The sequence below is a fragment of the Nycticebus coucang genome, chromosome 4, assembly GCF_027406575.1.
Source record: "Nycticebus coucang isolate mNycCou1 chromosome 4, mNycCou1.pri, whole genome shotgun sequence".
In the NCBI taxonomy this organism is placed as follows: Eukaryota; Metazoa; Chordata; class Mammalia; order Primates; family Lorisidae; genus Nycticebus; species Nycticebus coucang.
In genome coordinates, this window is record NC_069783.1 from 16,046,886 (window position 1) to 16,072,197 (window position 25,312).

General features: G+C 35.9%; 1 protein-coding gene across 8 annotated transcripts in view; it reads right to left on the reverse strand.

Moving 5' to 3' along the window:
- SMC6 (structural maintenance of chromosomes 6) overlaps nucleotides 1–25,312 on the reverse strand; it is a 105,660-nt gene that overhangs the window by 18,529 nt on the left and 61,819 nt on the right. For all 8 annotated transcript variants that reach the window (XM_053588490.1, XM_053588483.1, XM_053588487.1 and 5 more), the window contains 6 exons: nucleotides 22,965–23,100; nucleotides 15,105–15,185; nucleotides 13,853–14,023; nucleotides 9,542–9,679; nucleotides 7,998–8,143; nucleotides 3,973–4,098 (listed from right to left, as the gene is read on the reverse strand). In XM_053588490.1, the coding sequence (XP_053444465.1) occupies nucleotides 3,973–4,098; nucleotides 7,998–8,143; nucleotides 9,542–9,679; nucleotides 13,853–14,023; nucleotides 15,105–15,185; nucleotides 22,965–23,100 (798 nt within the window). The remainder of the gene's footprint in view (nucleotides 1–3,972; nucleotides 4,099–7,997; nucleotides 8,144–9,541; nucleotides 9,680–13,852; nucleotides 14,024–15,104; nucleotides 15,186–22,964; nucleotides 23,101–25,312) is intronic.

Genomic DNA, 25,312 nt, shown 5'->3' on the forward strand with positions numbered 1-25,312 from the left:
AATAGCTATCTCAAGAAACCACTTTCTTTGCTGATCCATAAGAAATAAGCCCCTTGCATCAAAATTGTCAGTTGACTGTGAGGAAAAAAAGAAAGAAAGAAGCTCCTATCCATTAAAATTTTATCATGAGACTGTAACAGTTCAGTTGTATCTTCAGGCTCCACTTCTAAGTATAGCTCTCTTGCTATTTCCACCATATCTGAAGTTACTTCCTCCACTCATGTCTTGAACCCCTCAAAGTCACCCATGAGGGCTGGAATCAACTTCTTCATTTTGGTCTCCTCCCATAAATCATGAATGTTATTGACATCTAGAATGATGAGTCCTTTTCAGAAGGTTTTCAATTTACTTAGTCCAGATCCACCACAGGAATCACAATCTGGCATTTATGGCCTTATAAAAATGTACTTCTTAAATAAGATATTAAAGTCAAAATCACTCCTTGATCCATGGAATGTTGTGTTAGCAGACATGAAAACAACATTAATCTTTTTGTATATTTCATCAGACCTCTTGGATGACCAGGTGGATTGGCAATGAGGAGTAATGTTCTGAAAAAAATCTTTTTTCTGTTGCAGGGATTAAAATATTCAGTAAACCATGCTTAAATGGATATGATGATGGCCAGGCTTTGTTGTTCTACTTATAGAATACAAGTGGAATACATTTAGCATGATTCTTAATGGCTCTGGGATTTCATAATGGTAAATGAGCAACGGATTCCACTTAATCAGCTGCATTAATCCCTACCAACGAATCTGTCCTTGGAAGCCAGACATTGACTTCCTTTCTACCTGTCAAAATCTGAGATGACGTCTTATCCTAATATAAAGCTCTTTTACCTATGTTGAAAATTTGTTGTTTAGTTCAGTCACTTTAATCAATTATCTTAGACCATTTAGATAACTTTAAACCAGTATCTGGATAACTGCTGTAGCTTTTATTATACATCAGCACTTACTGCTTCACTTTTTACTTTTATGTTATGGAGATGGCTCCTTTTCTTACACCTCAGAGAACCTATTTCTGCTAGCTTCACATTTTTCTTTTGTAGCTTCTTCACCTCTTTCAGCTTTCACAGAATTGAAAAGAGTTAAAAGCTTGTGTGGATTAGGGTTTGGCTTAAGGGAATGTTGTGGCTAGTTTGATCTTCTATCTTGACCACAAAAACTTTTTCCATGTCAACAGTAAGGCTGTTTCTCTTTCTTGTCATTCCCTGTATTCACTGGAGTAGAACTAATTTCCTTCTAGAACTTTTTCTTTGAACTTGCTAACCTGACTCAAGAGGCCCCCCTAAGCTCAATTTCTACATGCACTTTTTTCCTTTCTTCCTTTCAAATGAAGAATACCATTGTGTCTTAGGCAATAGAAAAGCCCAAGAAGAGGGAGAAAGTCTGCTGAGTGGCCATTTGGTGGAAAAATTGAAACACACATTTATCAAGTAAATTTGCTGTCATATGTGGGCACAGTTTATATTACCCCAAAATAATTACAATTATATTAATTAATTAATGATCACAGATCACCATAACAGAGATAATAATAATGAAAAACTTGAAACATTACAAGAATTACCAAAATGTGACACAGAGACATGATGAGTGATAGGGCTGAATATAGGGACTGGCCAAATAGAACCTGTAGGGACCTGCCCAAATAGAACTGCTCTGCCTAAGAAAGAATACCCCACCCAGGAAGGAAGGAATGTGCCAATCCCTGCCCCTCTGAACCTCCAAAGTCTTATATTCCCACTCACCTTAACCCATGTGCTGACTCCTTTTTTGGACTCAGCCTACTTGCACCCAAATGAATAAAGGCCACGTTGCCCACACAGAACCTGGACCCCAATTTCTTTCGTTCACATCACAGAATAATTTCTCATTTTCAGTCCTTAACCTCTCAAAGTGAACTCATGATGTTAGAAAAATGGTGCTGACAGACTTGGGCTAGGGTTGCTAGAAATCTTCAGTTTACAAAATAACAGTAAGTGCAACAAAGTGAAGCACAGTAAAATGAGGTATACCTGGAAACCATAGACCAATTCCTAATAAAAAACAGTTTAAATACAAGTTTCTGAGTACTAATATAAAAATAAATCCTACTGTATCTGGAAAAGATGTATATAGTAATAGAGATGGATTTATTCTTCTACCTGAAACTAAAAATCTGGACAAAATATGAGCAACAAGAGTTTTTAGACTCTGGATATCTAATAGAGCAGGCAGTTTTAGAGAAATGATCTCTGAAAGATGGGCAACAAATTGAGCCCCATGTATGCCCTAAATTACTACTCATGGAAAGAGTCATTGGAGAAATAAAGAAGAGTGGAAACCTAAGTGGAGCTGGCAATCTTCATATTTGAGAAGAAAGAGGTGGGAGTCTGGGGAAGCCAAGGAAACTCCAGTGGATTCACAAAGTGCTCTGTTCCAGCCTTGAGCTGAGTACTAACCAGTGAGTTTCTGTGAAGATACTATCTAAGGCTGGAGGAAAAAATACCCCAAAGAAGTTACAAGCAATCCCCAAAGCTCACAGAGATGTAGGAATAGCTCATGTTCCCACTGGCTAGCATGAAAATCTCCTAATTCGCAAAATACTGATAGAGTACTCAAAAAAATACTGCTTCGGAGGTAAGAAAAAATTAGCCCCTGACCAAAGGCCTCTTTATCCCACCTAACAAAACTTAAAACTTGCCTTCAAAGGCAAGTAACTTTGAGTCCGAATATGTAACATGCCTCTACAACTGAAATAGGCATTTCAAAACCAACCTGTGGTTTAGTTAAAGAATATGATCAAACATATTTTTCTTTATTGCTTTCTCTAAAGTTTCCCAAAGTATTATGGCTAGGTACATGATTAAAATTTTTTCTGTAGTCTTAAGATTATGGAGTTTAGGGTATAAAGATGGTTAGAAAGCACACTGCTTGGAGTATGACAGCAGGGAAAAACAGGAGAAAACAGAGGACTAGGGCCACTCCGGGTCCCAGAACATCAATGCCCATCCCTCCCTATCAACTGTCCTGGTTTATTTCTGTTGCTGTGTGACACTAGTTGGGGTCAATCAATCCCTGTGAATCTGTGCATCTAAAGGTAATATTAATAACAGTCTGTTTTCATAATCCTGTATTCATTTATTTAACAAATTGGCTGCCACATGAAAAAAAATTTCTTTTTCCCCATGGGGCCACAGTGTTTTATTAGGTCAAGGTAGGTCAAAAAATAAGTCAGTTATACATCCTTAACAAGGTCCCAGGCTCAAAAGCAGCATAAGTTAAATACCTGGCAGTTAATGTATTAATCAACATACACAAGTGCTACTATGTTTTAGGTACATTATAAACACTCGAGATACAACAGTAAACAAGAGCTTCTGCATTCACAGAGCTACATCATTCTAGTACATGCTGAAATAAATGCCTCAACAGGTCCTTTATTTAGTCTGAAGACATTTATAGAAAAAAAGAGGTGAAGAAGAGGAGCAAAACCTTCCTAGAGATATTCTTAATATGTAATGTCCAAGGGTAAAACAGGCTGTCTCAGAACCAATGAGCTGCCATTCAAAGGACCTAATTAAACAGTCATCTACGAGTTACCTAGTAAAGCATATCTTACAGAGTGGAAAAGCTAAATTAGCTGGGTGGCACCTGAGGCTCAAGGAGTAGGGTGCCAACCCAATATACCAGAGGTGGTGGGTTCAAACCCAGCCCCAGCCCCAACCAAAAACTGCAAGCAAAAAAAAAAAAAAAAGAAAAGAAAAGCTAGATAAGCTTGCTATACAAGTCCCCTCAAGTTTGATATTTTCTGATTGAGTTACAGAATCTTAAATATTAAATGACAAAGCAAATACTAACAGTTTCTGCTATCACTGCATTAAGTGAAGCTCTTTTAATTTTATTTTATTATTTATAAAAGATAATGTGAAAACACAAAACCTCACAAAAATATAACATGTAGTAATATTTTTAATGCACTTACCTTCTAAATTGTTGATATGTTTTGTATCTATGGTGCATTATTTCTTCCAGTAATTTAATAAACCTTTTTAAAGTCCTTACTTTATTATCCAGATCAAGATAGGTTTCTCTTGCTTCTTGATACTGCCTATTGTATGAACAAAATATTAAGTGAAAAGAAAAAAAAAGAACCCATACACAAACAACTAAGAAGAGTAAAATCTCAAACTTAACCAGGGAAAACAGGGAGGGCAGAGAATACGAAGGCCAGAAGCAATCACTTTCATAAAGTTCCAGTCACAATATACTCCTAGAATGACAGTGCTACAGAATGAAAGAGTGCTAACCTAACTGGGAAGGAACAAAGTCCAAGGCCTGGAGAAGGCAAAGAAAATATATGAGCGAGTGCCCTGGTGGCCCAGAGAAGGCAGACCTTGAGAGTGTTGGCAAACATACACAATTCCCAAATTGAAGGGGTCACTCAGGAAGAAATGTTTCCCTTAGTTACACAGGAACAGGGGAACAGACCTGTGTCCAGCATTAGAATTTCAGAGAAAGTTTAGCTCCTGGGAAGTGCAATTAGAGGGCAACAGCCTTTTACTATAGTTAGGGAGAGACAGCTCCTTACTTAGTGTGAAAGATAACCCTGGCCTATGTTCCCCCAGCTACCCCTCTCATTCTCTCAAATAACCAGTCCAGGAAAATTCTACTAATTAGAAAAATGAATAACAAAAAAGGCACAAATACAGTACTGATGTGAAGACATCTATAGAAAAAAAGAGATGAAGAAGAGCAGCAAAACCTTCCTAGAGATAAAGAAAACTTCCTAGCACAATGTTGCCACAAAGCAGATGAAAACTGTAATTGAACACAGTAAGACAAGTACTACCAGAAACCAAGACCTCAAAGAGACATAAAAGAACTGAAAGAACAAATAAATAACTCAAAAGAATAACTAATAGAAAGTGATAACCACACAACAGGAAGTAAAGCAGAATCCAAGGTGGGGGTAGACCACCACCACCACAAACAGAAAAGATATGAAGACAAACTGAGAGGCTACGTGGGGGAAAAGAGACACAGAAAACACACTGATGGAAATTGAGAACACAAGTAAGAAAAACAAAAGGGGAAAAAATCAGGTAAAATGGTCAGACTAAATGATAACTAGAGAAGAAAGGATATCCAAATTATATCTAACTAAAGACCTTTGGAAAGAAAACAAAACAACAGAACAGAAAAATAAAAGATAAAATCCATTCCTCACACCATACACAGAAATAAACTCTTAAAGATCTAAATCTAAAGAATAAACATCTGAAAGAAAAAAATACGTGACTATTTCCACAGCCGAGATGTAGAGAAATACTTTTTAACTTGAACCTTAAATCCAAATGTAATACAAGGATGACTAATCAAACTAAATAAAAATTATTGTTACATAGATAAAAGCTCCACAAAATAATATAAACAAATTTTACAGATAAATGACAGATTAAGAAAAAAATTTGTAACATATGCCTAACATTCCTACTATATTTTTAAAAACTTAAAATTAGAGGGAAAAAATACTATAAAAATAATAAAAATATTATGAATCATTTACAAGGTATAAAACTTGTTCTTAAATATGTGAAAAATGTTGAGTTTCATTTATAATGATGGGATGTAATTAAAATGATATTACCATTTCTCAGCCACCAGATGAGGAAAAAATTAAAAAACTTCCTAGTATATATCTTATACTCTGTTAGTAAGGTTGTAGGGAAGCATCCTCTCTTATGCAGGGTGAACACCCTCAACCTGAAAATACAAAATTTGAAATGCTCCCAAATCCAAAACTTTTCAACAATATGATACTACAAGTGAAAAACCCACGTGTGAGTTTATGTGATGGGTCATAGTCAAAACACAAACATACAACACACGGCTTATTCAGTCTTCCCAAGGGAAAAAGAGTTCATCCCCCTTCAGCTGTGATATATTTTTCCTACACATGCCAGGTATTTATGTCATATTTTTCGCATGTGAGTAAGTTAAGAAAATGATGGCTGATTGCATATAAATTCAGAGTCAGGAAGGATGATGATGCCAAACAACCAAATTGTCTACATGGGTGGCTTCGATAGTGATCCACTTGCTTTTCTGATGGTTCAATATTCATAAACTTTGTTTCCTGCACAAAATTATTAAAAATATTATAGAAAATCATCTTTGCCATTAATAATCATCTTATTAATCAATAAGAAAGAATTAATTAATAATCATCTTATTAATCAATAAGAAAGAAAGAAAAAATCTGTAAATAAGTTATACAGTGTGCTATCTTGTATATCGGCAAGGATGAAAAATAACATGCCATATACTCACATTACTTTGCATTTCATACAGAAAAACTGAAAGCAAATTAACATGTTAAATACAATGAAAAGAAGGAAAAGTGATGAAGATGATGAAAATAAAGGAAGTCAAACTTTTTACTGTTCTTTTTTTTTTTTTGAGACAGAGCCTCAAGCTGTCGCTCTGGGTGGAGTACCACGGCATCACAGCTCATAGCCTCTCAGACTCTTGGGTTTAAGGGATTCTTTTGCCTCAGCCTCCCAAGTAGCTAAGACTAGGGGCGCCTACCACAACACCTGGCTATTTTATAGTTGTAGTTGGTCTTGTTATTTGGCAGGCCCGGGCTGGATTCGAACCCACTGGCTCTAGTGTATGCCGGGTAGAGCCTAAGCCGCTTGAGCTACAGGCTCCGAGCCTCGCTGTTCTTTTAACACTGTATTTTTTAAACATTATGTGCTACTTATAAAAAAAAAAAAGAAACTCTTACATTTTGATGTTTTTTCCTATTGTTTTCCAATGTTTTTGAAAATAAAATTGAGATCTTTATCAACATTTTTTAATATAAGAAATTCTTCAGAGAGTGTAACAGTTGTAATTTTCTAATGTAATTTAACCATTCTTCAACACCTGCACATTACTTCTAATTTTTCAGTATTATAAACGTCTCTGAACACAAAATTGTTTTCCTCACTTTTATTTTATGTCGCCCTCAGTAGAGTGCTGTGGTGTCACAGCTCACAGCAACCTCAAACTCCTGGGTAAAAGTGATTCCCTTGCCTCAGTCTCCCAGCTAGCTGGGACTATAGGAACCCACCACAATGCCCAGCTATTCTTTTGCTATAGCTGTCATTGTTTAGCTGGGCCAGGCTGTGTTCAAACCCGCCCACCCTTGGTGTCTGTAGCTGGTGCTGTAACCACTGTGCTATGGGGGCTGAGCCTGTTTTTCTCACCTTGGATTATGTTACAGCAACAAAGTATTTGGTCAATTGAAATTCTGGTAAAATACTCTCTCAAATATGTTGACACATACTACTTAAGTGCTTTTCAGAAAAACTTTAATAATAATAACTGAGGTGCTATGTTTCCTATATATTGTTTATTATGGATTATTTCATTTAATCTTCATAACCACCCTATAAAGTAACTATTATAATTATAACCATTTTATTGATAATAAATAAGGTTCTCAGAGATTAGGTAGTTTACCAAAGTCAGACAAGTAGAAGAATTGTAACTCAAACTGAGGTATTCTTTCTTTAGAACCTGTGTTCAAATTATATTACAGCTTCCATTTTTACCAAAAATGTAAACATATTCATTTCATTGAAACCTCTTTGATTTAGAGCATTAGTGTTATTTTCATCCTACTTAATGTGATGTACTATGTATTTGAAAACTGGCTTCTAATTAATTTAATTTCCATTTCTTTGATTACTTGTAAAGCTGAACATTTTCTCTGTATATGAACCTTACAGATATAAAAAAATCATTGGTGTTAAAATGTCCTTCAATGAGTTTTGTAATAATTAAGAAAAACTTACTCTTTATTGTTAATACGTAGTAACACACATATAAAAGATTAGTTTAACTATAACTCTTTGCCATATTAAAACTTCAGCCAAATTTAAGATTTATATATAAAAGTTTTTTTTTAAGTTTTTATGATATGCATGGATAAGATAATAAAGTAGAAAAGCTACCACTTACCTCATTATTTCCTCTCGATCTCCATGGCTAGCGTGTTCTGCCTGTATCTTTTGTCTTAATCTATTAATTTCCTTGTCTAGCATTGATGCCGATTTTTTTACTTCTATTCGCTCTGGGCAGATTTGTCTTGCTTGTGACATTTTCTCCTAGGAAAATAGATGACTAATGTCTTTAAAAATCTTCTTTGATATACAAATTCATTATACTATTTGTGCCAAAATATGCAAAGTAAAATTTTGAACTCATATTTCAGAAATGTATTTTAATTATATTTAATAATCAACTTATTTATCTTTTATATTGAAGATCCAGTCTAGAGTCATTATACTTCTTCAAAAGAAAACCACCCTATGTGCGTATCTTTAATGACTTGTAAGATCACCACAACTTCCTAGTGAAACAAATTTAAAAGCAGCAGTTACAAGAAGTTTAGTACCCAGGGAACTAAGGTCAGACATAGTTTTCTCTGTGCTGTAGGATGGACTCTGAACACTCACACAGAAAATCTTTCATGTTTGTAAAAGATTAGAAAATGCAAAGTACTTTATATTCATAACAATGAGCTTAAATAAGAAAACAAACAAACATGGAAGGAAAGGGATTATAGAATTTAAATCATTTTCTTGAAGACATGAAAGCAATGTTGGAATCCAACTGTTCTATTTAAAACAGATTGCTTTCTTTTTTTTCTCTTTTATTAAATCATAGCTGTGTACATTGATATGATCATGGGGCATCATACACTAGTTTCACAGTGCGTTTGACACACTTTCATCACATTCATTGACATAGCCTTCCTGGCATTGCTAAGATATTTACATTCCACATTTACTAAGTTTCACATACACCCTTGTAAAATGCACCGCTGGTATAATCCCATCAATCCCCCTCCCTCTTCCCTCCCCTCCCTTTCCCCCCTCCCCCTATTCTTAGGTTGTAACTGTGTTATAGCTTTCATGTGAAAGCCCTAAATTAGTTTCATAGTAGGGCTGAATACATATATTATGCAGCCTTAAATAAAGATGGAGACTTTGCCTCTTTCATGTTTACACGGATGGAGCTGGAACATATTCTTCTTAGTAAAGTATCTCAAGAATGGAAGAAAAAGTATCTAAAACAGATTGTTTTCAATTTATTCTCTCCTCAAACCAGGGCTACTGCTTACAGCTGTCATAGGCATGTCTAGCAGGAACTAAAATCCAGCCCAGCTCACACCCTAATTACTCAGAAGATAGGGCATCTTTTTTGACACAAGGTGGTTTTCTGCATGCCAACCTGAGTATTTAAGGAGTTATGCGTGCCAAGACAGTGTGCAATTTCTAAATCATTCAGAGTCATGATATGGGTCTGTTGCAGTCTTGCCCATTTAACTCCTAACATTTTAAGGCTGCCTAAGCCTCTACTCAAATACCTGCTATTCTCTATGAAATAGAAATTCAGACAACTTGTCTGTTTTTAGAAACATGACATTAAGGAAAATACATTAATAATTATGACTAATGCTATTATGACAAATAAAACAACAAAAAACAGCTGTGGATAACCTCCAGTTCCTTCTCTTTCATATCCAGTTCTCGTTTCTTTTTATTTAAGGTGTCCAAGTGTTCTTTTTGTTTGTCTTCATAATGCCGTTTGCCTCGTTTTTGATTATCCACTTCAGAATCAGCAAGGTTTAATTCATCCTGTTTGAATAAAGCCAAAATAATCTACAAATTAAAGATTGCTTTAAAAACTTTCCAACATAACTTAAAATAATTCACTACTATATATTTACAGAGGTAACCTAACAAAAAACACCTGATTTTTAAAAAGGTGGGTTGGGGGAAAAGGGAATAATGCAAAGAAATTTAACAGTGACTTAACATATTTGAAGGTCTAAGTTCACAGCTTTTTTTTTTTTTGGTGTTTGTTTTTGAGACAGAGTCTCACTTTGCCACCCCTGATAAGAGTGCCATGGCATCATAGCTCACAGCAACCTCAAACTCCTGGGCTCAAGCGATTTTCTTACCTCAGCCTCCCCAGTAGCCAAGTGCTTAACTATAGGCACCCACCACAACGCCTGGCTATGTTTAGAGATGGGGTCTCGCTCTAGCCCAGGCTGCTCTTGAACTGGTAAACTCAGGCAATCCATCTACCTCAGCCTCCCAAAGTGCTGTTTTTATAGGCGTAAGCCACCACACCCAGCCCATAAGTTCACCATTTTGAGCATAAAATACAACTATGAAGAGCCTATCCCATAATCAATTAAAAATACATAATGGTAAAGTAGGATAAGGTAATAATGGATGTCATAATGCATAGCAGCCACTGGAAAAATAAAGCAAGAGGTACATCTCATAAACAAGAAGAGATTAGAAAAGAACACTAACAGCCTTGTTAAACCAAAAGAAGGAAAATATGAAGAATAAAGACCAGACAAAACACTAATAGCAGCTATTATTTCATGATGAAATACTGAATGCTTTCTTTTTAAGATCGAATGTAAGGCAAGGATGTCTAGTCCTATCACTTCTATTCAACATTGTATTAGAAAGTCTGGCTAGAAAGTCAATTAAAACAAGAAAATAAATGGCATAAAAAATTAGAAAGGAAGAGTAAAACTTATTTAGAGAGATGACTGTCTATAAATTATAAAAGAAGAACCTTAAGAGCAGTGAGTGAGTAAAAATGTCACCGGACACAGGTCAATACAAAATTCAGTGATGTTTCTATATACTAGGAAAAATTAATTAAAACATTTACTATACAATGAAAAACAGGAAACAAATTCGAAATACAACTCAAAAATAAAAGACATATAACACAATAATTAAAAGGCAACAATTTGAACAGACATTTCCCCAAAGAAGATAAACAAATAACGAAAAAACTCATTATATTTTTGTTCAACAGTATTACCAACAAAGAAAATGTAAATCAAAATCATTATACCACTTCACACTCACTAGAATGGTTAAAATAAAAAAGGCAGACAGGCTCAGCACCTGTAGCTCAAGCGCTAAGGCGCCAGCCACAAACACCAGAGCTGGCAGGTTTGAATCCAGCCTGGGCCTGCCAAACAACAAGGACAATTACGACTAAAAAATAGCCAGGCCTTGTGGCGGATGCCTGTAGTCCCAGCTACTTGGGAGGCTGAGGCAAGAGAATCACTTATGCCCAGGAGTTGCTGTGAGCTATGACACCACAGCACTCTACCCGGGGCGACAGCTTGAGTTTCTGTCTCAAAAAAAAAGGGCAGACAATGAAAAGTGCAAGCATATGGAAAAAATTAGGACATGCCAACACTGTTGGTGAGAATATAAAATGGTACAGTTGGTTTGGAAAACACTTTCAAAGTCCCATAAAAATGTAGCATAACCACATAGTTTAGCAATTCTACTCCTAAATGTCTATCCTAGCAAATGACAATACATGTCTGCATAAAACTTCTACATCGATGTTTATAGCAGCAGAACCCAAATGTCCATCAACTGATGAATGAAAAAAAAGTGTAAATTCTATTAGGCAATAAAAAAGAATCAAGTTCTGATATATGTAATATGGATGAACCTTGAAAACATTAAGTGGAAAAAGCCAGTCACAAAGACCGCATGTTGTATGATTCTACTCATTCTCATGTGCAGAACAGGCAAGTTGATGAAAACGGAAAGTAGATCAACAGTGGTGTCAAGAGCTATGGGGAGGAAAGAAGGGGAGTGACTGTTTCTTTTTCACTTAATGAAAATGTTCTAAAATTGTGCATATAGTTGCACAACTATTAAATATACTAAAAAACAGTGAATCATATACTTTGAAAGGGTGAATTTTATTGAACAATATATAAATCCTGTTGAGTTTTTCTATACCTTTGCTGATTTTGTGTGTAGTTGTTCTACCCGTTGTTGAGGGAGTGCTATAAGACTTTGCTTTTCCTGTATTGCGGCTCTGATACTTGGTGTACACATACTGAGAATTGCTATGTATACTTGTAGATTGATCCCATTTGTCATTATATAATGTTCATCTCTGTCTTTAGTAATTTTCTTTATTCTGAAGTCTACAGCATCTGACTTTAACATAGGTTCTTCTGTTTTCATTTGATTATTGCTTATAAAATGTTTTATTTTCCTCCTTTTGCTTTCAGTCTACCCATACGGCTATATTTGACACAAGCATCTTATAGATAACATACAGTCATGTTTTAATTAACTCTGCCCTTATTTGTCTTTCATTTAGATTATTTACATTTAATGTAAGTTATTCGTATGTTAGAGCTTAAATTTGTCAATTTTTTATTGTTTTTTATTAATCTGTCTTTTTACCTGCTATATGGAGGGTATTTAAACCTTTTCTTAGGATTCCATTTTGATTTATTTAATCCATTTTTGAGTATATTATTATGTAGTTATTTTTAGTAGTTGCCATAGGTATTACACACCTTATATTACAATTTAATGATATCATTATTTTACTAGTTTGAGTACAGAAATCTTACCTCCCTTTATTTTCCTTTACCTGTCCCTATTTTTAATATGATTGTCTTAAATATTTCTTCTATATATGTCAAAAATTTTGCTTGCTCTCTAAACATAATTTTATAAACTTAAGAAGAAAAGGGGGCAGTGCCTGTGGCTCAAAGGAGTATGGCCCTGGCCCCATATACTGGAGGGTTCAAACTCGACCCCAGCCAAAAACTGCAAAAAAAAAAAAAAAGAAGAAGAAGAAGAAGAAAAGGAAAGATCATTTCATTTACCCATTTTTTTAATCTCATTTTCTTCATTCCTGATGGTCCGAGATTCCCTCTTTGGTTGTTCCCAACAAATTACCTGTAAGTTTGCCATCTAATGAATGTCTTTATTTTCCCTTTATTGCTGAAAAATATTTTTGCTAGATACAGGATTCTAAGTTGACAGGTCTTTCATTTTAACACTTGAAAAATGTTATGCCTCTTCCATTTGACCTCCATGGTTAATGATGAAAAATTGCTGTCCATTCAAAATATTTTTCCATATAGGGGAAGTTTCTTTCTCACCACTTTTAATACTTGGTCTTTAGTTTTCAGAAGTTTGACTATGATATGTCTTTTATTATGAATTAGTTAGGGTTTATCCTGTTTTGGATTCACTCACTTTGTTTAATCAGTGAGAAAATGCCTTTTGCCAAAATTGGGAAGTATTTAGCCATTATTTCCTTGAGAACTTTTTCTGCCCTGCCCTTTCTGGGACTTGAGTAACACAAATATCAGCTATTCTGTTGTAGTTTCACAGATCCCTAAGGCAATGTTCATTTTGTTTGATTCATTCTAGTTTTTTGCTTCTGTTTATTTTCTCTCTGTTATTGAGATTTACAGGGGATAATACAATTTCTAATATAAAAACTTCATGTTCAATTTTTTCTCAAAAAATCAACTGAATTCAGCCTGAAATATAGCTGAGATAAACTGATAAACAGGAGTTGAGTAGCACTTTATTTTAAGGTGGCTTTTCCATAGTATAGCAATTAATCCTTTAGTTACTGAAGCAAAGGTAAGAAAACAAAATGGGCAGGCACAGAAACAGTATCTATAGATGTACAAAATGTCCCTGTTCCTAGTTCTGAAAAATCATCACAAAAATAAAGAGGCAACAAAGGCTATTATCCTCTGGGGGAAATAGAGGGAAATTTATTCTCCTAAAGCTATAAAGCTATAAGCAGAAGTGTTTAATATTAACTGAACTAATGATAGAAATTTGATTCCTACCATTTTTTACATTTCATTTTTTTGTGGCTACATTTACATTTAATCAAAAATTCTTTCAGGGTACTATCCAAGAAGTACATTGTAGATATAAAATAAAATATAAATGCACATCTATCAGAATACCAACAATATATACCTTAAGTGGATCTGCTTGCTCTGATAGTTGATTAATTTTCAATTTAATTTCATCATACTTGTTTTCTGCTTCTATTTTCAGACTTCTAAGGTATTCCATTTTTTCCTTTTGTTGCTCCATACTTTTTTCCACCATTTTCATTTTGCTTTTATTTTCTTGAGCCTCATCTTCCTGATAATATTTAAAGAGTTCATTAAAGTACATTAAGTTATCAAACAGAAAATATATACAGATAATTCTGAAAGAGAAAAAAACTAGAATCTATAGGCAAATCAGATCGAACACAAATAAAAAGAGCACTAGAATATTTTCATACTCTTAATGATAAATCAGGAAATAGAAGACAACAGATTCAAAAATACAAAGGAATGGCACTTAGGAGACAAGCTAAACAACATTCTGCTGGAGAGCATAGCCAAAAGGAATAACATTTATGCTAGCTACTCCTTTTTTCCCTAAAATGTATTTAGTGAACATAAATACATATACTATGCAAGATAGTGTGTTAGAAGCAAAGGAAATAAAAATAACTAAGATACATATAATCCATACTTTTAGGAAGTTTAAGATATCAATAAAAGGAATTAAAGCAGAAAAAGTAAAAAACAAGACTACTTAAAAAATGAAGATAAATTTTATCATCACAAAAATGTTTTGTTTTGTACACTGCTGTATTCCTCAGCACTTAATATGCTTCCTAAGACACAGCAAACACTCATTGAATATTTATTCATTTTAATAAGACTGCAATTTATCCAATTTACTGTTTAATGCAATTCAGAAAAGCTAAGTTGAAGGTCATAAACAGATGCCTAAATAAATATATAGAGAGTAACAAACATGTGACAAATTAAAATGAAAGTCCCTAATTTCAAAAAAAAAAAGAAACTACACCTGACTAAAAAATGGTCCTGACATCTGTATCAATTCATAGTGATGTTAATTAACTTAGCAGTTTAGTTTCATGAGCCCCTGACTAGAATCACAATTAAGTTTTGATAAAATTTTACTTCATGTGGTAGAAGACAAAATCAATTATTATTCACATAAGTTATATACATAAAATATTAAGGAATCTGAAGGCTATACACCAGCTAGTTTCCACTTTATCAGTGAATAGAGACAATAATCATAAGAGAAGCTTCAATTAAAAAGATTTTTAAAACAAGCTCAGAGTTTTTTGCCATTAACCTAAATGATGATTTAATTCTGAACATTTAAATTACATTAAAATTGAAGAAAAATGTTTTACCAAGGTTGCAATATCTACAGACTGGTGTTCTTCTATGTTCTCAAGTTCCCGAATTTCAGAAATACTTTTTCTTATTTTCATCTGAAAGAAAAAGTATTTTAGTAACATAAAAATAAAAACAATTAAAATTCTTGCTAAGAATACATTAATCGGGGTGGAGGCAAGATGGCCAACTGGAGCCAGCTTTCCACAGAGGCTCCTGTCCAGAAGGAGAGTTAAAGGACAGAAGTTTAAAGCTGATGGTTTGGAGCTGAGCCAAGAGAGAAGGTTAAAGAACTCACATCAACCCTGCTGAGGTGAGCTGCGACCCAAAGGAAACAAACAATAGTTCTGAACTTCCAGCACTCCCCTCCACTCTCACTCCAAGGTCTGGAAGCTTGCCCCCCATGGCGTCCAGATTCTGGGGCATTTTCTTGAGAGGTGCGGACCAGGCGTGGGCTGTTGCAGGTCTGTGCTGATTCTGTAGACCCAGGGGTAAAGATAGGACTGAGGACTGACACTAAGAGGGAGAAGCAGTGGCCTGCAGCACAGAGCAACAGCGGCAGCGGCAGGGACAATAGGGCTCACACCCCTGAGGATATTTTGGAGAAACATTCCCGGCCTCTCTTGGAAACTGGTGGCAGTCCCTGGCAGAATGGATCTGGGACGGAAATGCTGGCCCCATGAGTAAGAGTATGTCTGAAGTGGTACCTTCCCAGGCAGGCGGGCAGGCGGGGGGTTGTGATGGAGAATAGACTACACGGCACAAAGACGGCATACTCCCAGGGTGGGGCTGAGTCAGAAGTGCTGCTTTAGTGAGCCTAAGAAGCATCCGGCCCCCAGGGAAACATAGCTGAGTCAAAAGCAGACGGGGCAACAGCACCAGCCCAGGGAGAAACAGACACTGAGAGCACTGTCCCAAAGGAGTGCAGAGGAGACAGAGATGCCAGCTCTGAGAATTTACAAAAAGGCAGAGGCACAGGGCGGGGCTGAACCCCAGTTTATGTGAACTCAAACAGAGCCTGGCCCGGAGGGGAATATAGCTGGGATAGAAACACTAATTCTGCAACAATATAAGTGGCAGCAACATCAATCTGGGGCGGGGCTGGAACTCAGTAAATTGCCCCAGCTTCCATTAAGCACCTGAGGTTGTCAGGCTTCAGCTCCCCCTGCTGGCCAGTGGCAGAGTGTGGCGGTCTGGCAGAGGACAAACAGATCTCCCTATAACTCAGGCAGGCGCAAATCCTTAGAGCATCTGCTCACTGGAGGAAACTGAGTTACAGCTCTGTAGGGTTACCAGTGACTGGGTGTGACAGAGGTACAAGGTGGGGAAGGAGGCATCAACCTTCTTGGATTAATTCATTTGCTGGGTGGGTCCTTCTGACTCCACAGAGAACCAGAGCAAGTCATACATGAGGTGCCAGCAGGCCCCTGCTATCTGGTTGCTCGAGACCTTTTGAACTCTCCCACTTCAGACTGGGTGCTATCTGGGACAATTGATTTGGAACTCGTAACCTGGGCCAATCACCTGAGGACTGGTACCCTGGGAGTGTGGTTGTGGGAAGCTTTGATTTTCCTTTTCCAGTTGTTGCCCGTGGGGAGCGGGGTGACTTAGTTGCTAGTATTTCTCCACAGCTGAGACTTCAACCCAGAGTTATTGATTCCCTAGGATTGGACAGAGACCAGCTGAAAACAAGATAGAGCCACATAGTCCCACCACACCAAGCTGATGCCCAGTGTCTCAGGCTGTAGCACCGTACAGGTCCTTTGCAAAGCGCTAGGAGAAAAGGTACAGACACCAGTCCCAGCTCTTGGGCAAAGAGCTGGTTAATCCCTACTCCAGGAGGCCCCAACCCAACTTTACCTTATCTGCTCATCTAGCCAAACGGTATAAAATAATCATGGGGTAGAATCAGCAGAACTCTGGCAACATGAATAACCAGACTAGATCAACTCCCCCAAAGAATGACATGGCAGACATATCAGAAGGCCTCATTCATAAAAAAAAAAAAGCTGACATGTCAAAAATTGAATTCAGAATTTGGATTGTAAATAAGATTAATAGAAGGGGGGTAAATTTGGAATTAGAAATTCAAAGAGCACTTCAAAAGTTGTCTCAAGAATTCAATGAATTCAAAGACAAAATCACCAAAGATTTTGACACATTGAGAAAAGAACTTGCAGCCCTCAAAGATCTGAGAAATACAGTAAAATCACTCAGTAACAGAATGGATGGAGCATGCAGAATAAAGGATTTCTGACATTGAAGACAAAGCTTTTGAACACTCCCCAAAGCTCAAAGAGAACTAAAGAGCAAAAATGGATCATTCTCTCAGAGAGCTCCGGGATAATTTGAAGAAAACTAATATTCACCTTATAGGAATTTCCAAAGGTGACGAGGTAGCTTCAAAAGGCCCAGATGCTCTACTCCATGAGATAATCAAAGAGAACCTTCCAGACATGCCAAGAGATTCTGAAATTCAGATAGCAGACAATTTCAGAACCCAAGCATGACTTAACCCAAATAAGACATCTCCCAGACACATTATAATTAACTTTGCCAAAGTTAATGTGAAGGAGAAAATTCTGCAAGCAGTCAGGCGTAAGAAAACCATAACCTACAAGGGGAAGAATATTAGAATGACTGCAGATCTCTCTGCTGAAACCTTTCAAGGTAGACGAAGGTGGTCATCAACTTTTAATTACCTAAAACAAAATCATTTACAACCCAGAATACTGTATCCAGCTAAACTGAGTTTCATTTATGATGGAGGAACTAAATACTTTAATGACATACACATTTTAAAGAAATTTGCCATAACTAAACCAGGTCTCCAGGATATTCTCAACCACCAAAGTAAACTCACTCAGAAATTTTTGATCAAATCCCAAATTCCACAGTGGTGAAAAATGTCCACCGGACTTTCGAAAAACTCGATACCCAAAATTCGATACCTATCAATATTTACAATTAATGTGAATGGGTTAAATTGTCCCCTAGAGAGGCACAGGTTGGCTGAATGGATACAAAAGTTCAGGCCAGGTATCTACTGCATACAAGAATCTCATCTTACCTTAAAAGATAAATATAGATTCAGGGTGAAGGGATGGTAATCTATACTTCAGGCAAATGGAAATCAGAAAAAAGCAGGTGTTGCAATTTTATTTGTAGATACAATAGGTTTTAAATCAACAAAAGAAAGAAAAGATAAGAATGGTCACTTCATATTTGTTAAGGGTAATACTCAACATGATTAAATTTCAATTAACATTTATGCACCCAACCAGAATGCACCTCAATTTATAAGGTAGACTCTAACAGACATGAGTAACTTGATTTCCTCCAATACTGTAACAGTTGGAGAATTTAACACTGCTTTGGCAGTGTTGGATAGATCCTCCAATAAGAAACTCAGTAAAGAAATTTTAGATTTAAACTTAACCATTCAACAACTGGATTTAACAGACATCTACAGAACATTTCATCTTAACAAAACTGAATACACATTCTTCTCATCAGCCCATGGAACATACTCCAAAACTGATACATCTTAGGTCACCAGGCTAACCTCAGAAAATGCAAAAGAATAGAAATTATTCCTTGCATCTTCTCGGACCATCATGTAATAAAATTTGAACTCAGTAACAACAGGAATCTGCATACTCATACAAAAACATGGAAACTAAATAATCTTATGCTGAACAATAGCCAGGTCATAGATGAGATTAAGAAGGAAATTATCAAATTTTTGGAACAAAATGATAATGAAGACATGAATTACCAGAATCTCTGGGATACTGCAAAGGCAGTCCTAAGAGGGAAATTTATACCATTACAAGCCTTCCTTAAGAGAACGGAAAGAGAGGAAGTTAGCAACTTAATGGGACATCTCAAGCAACTGGAAAAGAAAGAACATTCCAACCTCAAACCCAGCAGAAGAAAAGAAATAACCAAAATTAGAGCAGAATTAAATGAAATTGAAAACAAAAGGATTATACAAAAGATCAATAAATCAAAAAGTTGTTTTTTTGAAAAGTTCAATAAAATAGATAACCCTTTGGCTAAACTAAACAGAAAAAAATGAGTAAAATCTCTAATTTCATCAATCAGAAATGACAAAGAAGAAATAACAGACTCCTCAGAAATTCAAAAAATCCTTAATGAATATTACAAGAAACTCTATTCTCAAAAATACGAAAATCTGAAGGAAATAGACCAGTACTTGGAAGCACCCCACCTTCCTAGACTTAGCCAGAATAGAGGGGAAATGTTGAACAGGTGTATATCAAGTTCTGAAATAGCATCAACGATACAAAATCTCCCTAAAAAGAAAAATCCAGGACCAGATGGCTTCACGTCAGAATTCTACCAAACCTTTAAAGAGGAACTGGTACCTACATTACTTAACCTTTTCCACAATATAGAAAAAGAAGGTGTACTACTCAGCACATTCTATGAAGCAAACATTACCTTGATCCCCAAACTAGGAAAAGACCCAACAAGGAAAGAAAATTATAGACCAATATCACTAATGAATATTGATGCACAAATATTCAATAAGATCCTAGCAAACAGAATCCAGCAACACATCAAACAAATTATACACCATGACCAAGTGGGTTTTATCCCAGGGTTTTAAGGCTGGTTCACTATACATAAATCTATAAGTATAATTCAGCACATAAACAAATTAACCATATGATTCTCTCAATTGATGTAGAAAAAGCTTTTGATAATATCCAGCATTCTTTCATTTATTTGAGATCTTTGAAGTATGACAGTGGAGCTTTAATAGGGTTTGCATTAAAATTCTATTTTAATTTTGATAATATCTAGCATCCTTTCATGATCAGAACACTTTTTAAATTCTATTGTATTCTACGTGGAATACTTTTATATGGAATCAGAAAAAAACTTGAATAGCCAAGACATTACTCAGAAATAAAAACAAAGCAGGAGGAATCACGCTACCAGACCTCAGACTATACTATAAATCGATAGTGATCAAAACTGCATGGTACTGGCACCAAAACAGAGGTAGATGTATAGAACAGAATAGAGAACCAAGAGATGAACCCAGCTACTTACCATTATTTGATCTTTGACAAGCCAATTAAAAACATTCAGTAGGGAAAACATTCCCTATTTAACAAATAGTGCTGGGTGAACTGGCTGGCGACCTGTAGAAGACTGAAACCAGACCCACACCTTTTACCATTAACTAAGATAGACTCTCACTGGATTAAAGATTTAAACTTAAGACATGACACTATAAAAATACTAGAAGAAAGTGCAGGGAAAACACTTGAAAAATCAGCCTTGAATAATATTTTATGAAGAAGACTCCCTGGGCATTGGAACAACACCAAAAATACACTACTGGGACCTGATCAAAATATAAAGCTTCTGCACAGCCAAGAACACAGTAAGTAAAGCAAGCGGACAGCCCTCTTTTTGAATGGGAGAAGATATTTGCAGGTTATGTCTCTGACAAAGGTTTAATAACCAGAATCCACAGAGAACTCAAACATATTAGCAAGAAAAGAACAAGTGATCCCATCTCAGGCTGGGGCAGGGACTTGAAGAGAAACTTCTCTGACAGGTGCATGGCCTACAGACACATGAAAAAATGCTCATCATCCTTAATCATCAGAGAAATGCAAATCGAAACCATTTTGAGATATCATCTAGCCCCAGTAGGATTAGCCCACATCACAAAATCCCAAAACCAGAGATGTTGGCATGGATGTGGAGAAAAGGAAACACTTCTGCACTGCTGATGGGAATGCAAACTAATACCTTCCTTTTGGAAAGAAGTTTGGAGATCACTTAGGTATCTAAAAGTAGACCTGCCATTCAATCCTTCAATTCCTCTACAAGGTATATATCCAGAAGACCAAAAATCACTTTATAACAAAGATATTTGCACCAGAATGTTTATTGCAGCCTAATTCATAATTGCTAAGTCATGCAAGAAGCCCAAGTGCCCATGGACCCATGAATGCATCAATAAATTGTGGTGTATGTATAGCATGGAATATTATGCAGCCTTAAAGAAAGGTGGAGACTTCACCTCTTTCATGTTTACATGGATGGAGCTGGAACATATTCTTCTTAGAAAAGTATCTCAAGAATGGAAGAAAAATGGCTCGGTGCCTGTATCTCAAGTGGCTAAGGCACCACCCACATACACCAGAGCTGGCGGGTTCGAATCCAGCCCGGGCTTGCCAAACAACAATGACAACTACAACCAAAAAATAGCCAGGCGTTGTGGTGGGCACCTGTAATCCCAGCTACTTGGGAAGCTGAGGGAAGAGAATCACTTAAGCCCAGGAGCTGGAGGTTGTTGTGAGCTGTGATGCCACAGCACTCTACCCAGGGTGACAGCTTGAAGCTCTGTCTCAAAAAAAAAAAAAAAAAAAAAAAAAGAATAGAAGAAAAAGCATCAAATGTACTCAGCCCTACTACAAAACCAATTTATAGCTTTCATGTGAAAGCTATAACCCAACTATAGCCCAAGAAGCAGGGGAAAGAGGAGAGGGAGGGAAGGGGGAAGGATAGGTGGAGGAGGGTAATTGGTGAGACCACACCTATGGTTCATTTTACAAGGGTACACATTAAATTTACTAAGTGTAGAGTATAAATGTCTGAACGCAATAACTAAGAAAATGCAGTGAAGGCTATGTTAACCAGTTTGATGAAAATATTTCAAATGGTATATAAAACCAGCACATTTACCCCATGATTGCATTAATGTACACAGCTATAATTTAATAATAAAAAAAGAATATAGGGCGGCGCCTATGGCTCAGTCGGTAAGGCGCCGGCCCCATATACCGAGGGTGGCGGGTTCAAACCCAACCCCGGCCAAACTGCAACCAAAAAAAAAAAATAGCCGGGCGTTGTGGCGGGCGCCTGTAGTCTCAGCTACTTGGGAGGCTGAGGCAAGAGAATCGCTTAAGCCCAGGAGTTGGAGGTTGCTGTGAGCTGTGTGATGCCATGGCACTCTACCGAGGGCCATAAAGTGAGACTCTGTCTCTACAAAAAAAAAAAAAGAATATATTAATCCACAAAGCTCCATGTTGCTTCCTTATATAGAAGGATACCATAATTAATGAAAGGGGTACACCAGTATTAAGTAAACCAAAGGAGGCCATGTATAAATTCTGCTGCAATCGCCCTTATTGGTAATCCATTCCTATGCAAAAAAAGATGTCAGTAATCCACCTCAGCGTTTAAAATGAAGACAGTGTTGAGAGCATAGAGAAAATATTTTTCTGAAACATCCAATGTCTCGAGTTACAGAAAAATTATTCTAATCTAGTGGTTCTCAAAGTATGATCCAAATAACCTCTAAATAACCTGTGAGAGTCTTTGAGACTCTTTCAGAGGGTACATGAGGTTAAAACTATTTTCATAAAAACACTAAGATATTATTCCCCATTGTTACCAGCATTGGGTTATGAGTGTATAGAAGGTTTATAACTATATGGTGTGTAATATCACAGCAGAGTGAACACAAAAGTAGACAGAACTAGTTAAATTTTATTAAAACAGAACATTGGAGACTTGCCAAAAAATACCAATCTTCTCACTAAATTTATTTAGTTTAAATTTTTGTTTTGGTTTTTCATTAAAAATATTATTTATGTCAATGGTGTGGTATTTTTAAATAAAGAAATATTCTTAAATTTTGTTTCAATTTTTGAAATTATAAATATTAAAAGATATATAACCCACATAAATGAAAGTTCTTTGAAGAGTATAAGGGGCATGAGGCCAAACGTTTGAGAAGTACTGCTCAGAATGAAAGACAAAAATCTTAAAATTAACTTGGAAATGACAAGTTAAGAAAAATAAAATGACATTTATTTTTTTACCTTTAATTCTTTATAATGTAGTTGGCACCTTGTAAGAAGTTCTTCACTGCGTTTAATATCCTTTTCAAGAGCAGACAAATGCTGATGGAGATTTAGTATCTGGGCTTTTTTATTTTCAATTTCATTCTCCAAGTCACTTGATGAAGAAGAGAGGATTAAAAAATACTTCAAATCTTTTTCTCGATATTACAAATAGACTTTTACAAAGAAAGGTTTATTTGTAGTAACTTATTTGCAAAATCTTGTTCTGTTAAACTATTTCTATAATCCTACCAAGTCATTAATAACATAAAATCTATTACAGAAAATTTCAAACAACATCTTCCAAACTAGCATTGCATTTTACTCATTTCATTAGCAAGTACAGTTAACTCTGAACAACATGGTTTTGAATTGTGTGGGTCAACTTATGTGCAGCTTTTCTTCTACCTCTGCCATCATCTCATGATGATCCACTTCCACTTAATGAATAGTAAATATACTTTCTCATCCTTATGATCTTCTTGGTAACATAATCTTTTCTCTGGCTTACTTTACTATAAAAAACAGTATAAATACACAAAATTTGGGTTAATTGTCTATGTTCTTTGTAAATCAACAGTAGGCTATTAGTAGTTACGTTTGGGGGTGTCAGATGTCCTAACCCTCATTTTGTTTAAGGGTCAACTGTATGGTATGACTTCTGTGCGGGAGACATTATGCATAGCGTCAGATAGAGGTAGAAACAGAATTGAAATGTGATTCCTAAAAACGAAAAATATTAGGAACATTAAAATGTGAAGAAGACACTATACTATATGTCTATAGTATAGGAATACTATAGGAATAGTATATACTATTATTATAGTATAGTAGAGTATAGTAGAGTATATTATAGTATAATAGTATATACTATTCCTATATACTATAGGAATCTGAGAGTGAGTCTAAGAAAAAAGACAACTGAATTGCATTCTCTAAAGCTTTCAATCAGCTGGACCGCGTAGGGCAGAAGATGGAAAAAAACACACAAAGGCACAGAGTGATAAAGACAAATAAAACTAATGCTTAACAGTTAGTGTTGGTGAATAAATACTAAGAATGTGTGAGGAGTGAAGGGAACAAAGAGAAGGACAGGAAAAGGAGATGGAAAACACAGTAAGCATACACCAAAACCATAGAAGAGTCTCCATGCAGCAGAGTCAACTGGCTTCAGAAGTGATCTTTTCCTGCCCCACTTATCCAAGTGCCTGTCTTCCAAAGCTGTGTGCTTGGTGGAAGAGAACCACCTTTGCAGACAAAAACAACTTTTCCCTGGAATATTTCCTGGTGTTGGCCACATTCCACTAAGATGTATATTACTTTGCAGTTTAACATCTCTGAAATCTGAAACCATTTTCTAGTCACAGACGGTTCAATTAGCAGCATTTTTTTTTTTTAATTTTTTACTGGTACAACTGTGCCACCTTGGTAGAATTTCCAAATTTTGAAAAAGAGTCGCAGTGTATGGTACACCTCTTGGTGGGGGGGGAGGGGGAGGGACACAATTAGAAGAGGGACTTTATCTAACAAACGCAATCAGTGTAACCTAATTCTTTATGCCCTCCATGAATCCCGAACAACAACAAAAAATAATATAAATAAATAAATAAGGCTCAATAAATGTTAGGTGTATGAATAATAAATCATAAAAATGGAGAAAGGAAGAGTTATACCATTTTGGGGGTACCAAAAATAAGACCAGATGCAAAAATTTAACGGGTTTCTCAGGATTTATTATGAGTTATTTATTTCATCATATATTAATATACACTAATTTTGCTTTAAAAATTTGCCAGGTAAACAAAACTTTGAAAACTAGAACCTAAACCAAAAATAAAAACCAACAAAATGAGCGAAGACAATATTGTTGTTATGCATTTTTCTGAACATTTAGAACAAACGTAATCAATCAATATACCTTGCATTAATAAAATTGCTAAATTTTACAACTTCCTTTTATTTGGTAGAACTATTTTCACATAGTGTTCCCCCTAGGTTTTTAATTAGTTTACATGGAGAAAGAACATTTGCGACCTAATGAAAGCTGTATGAAGCCTGAACTGAGTATATGAGTTGTTTGTGTGGGAGGAATACAACATTCCCCATTCCCACACGTAACTAAAATAATACACCCCTCCTTCTCTTACACTACCCTAAGCCTTATTTGTCTCCACAGCACTGATTACTACCTGGACCTAATACTCACTTACAGTCTATCCCTCCCTTCTTGACTTAAGCTTCATGTGTTATCTCCTTTCCTGCTGTTTCTTGGACCTAGATTGGTGCCTGACACATTAGTTAAACATTAAACATGCGCTGTTTGAAGA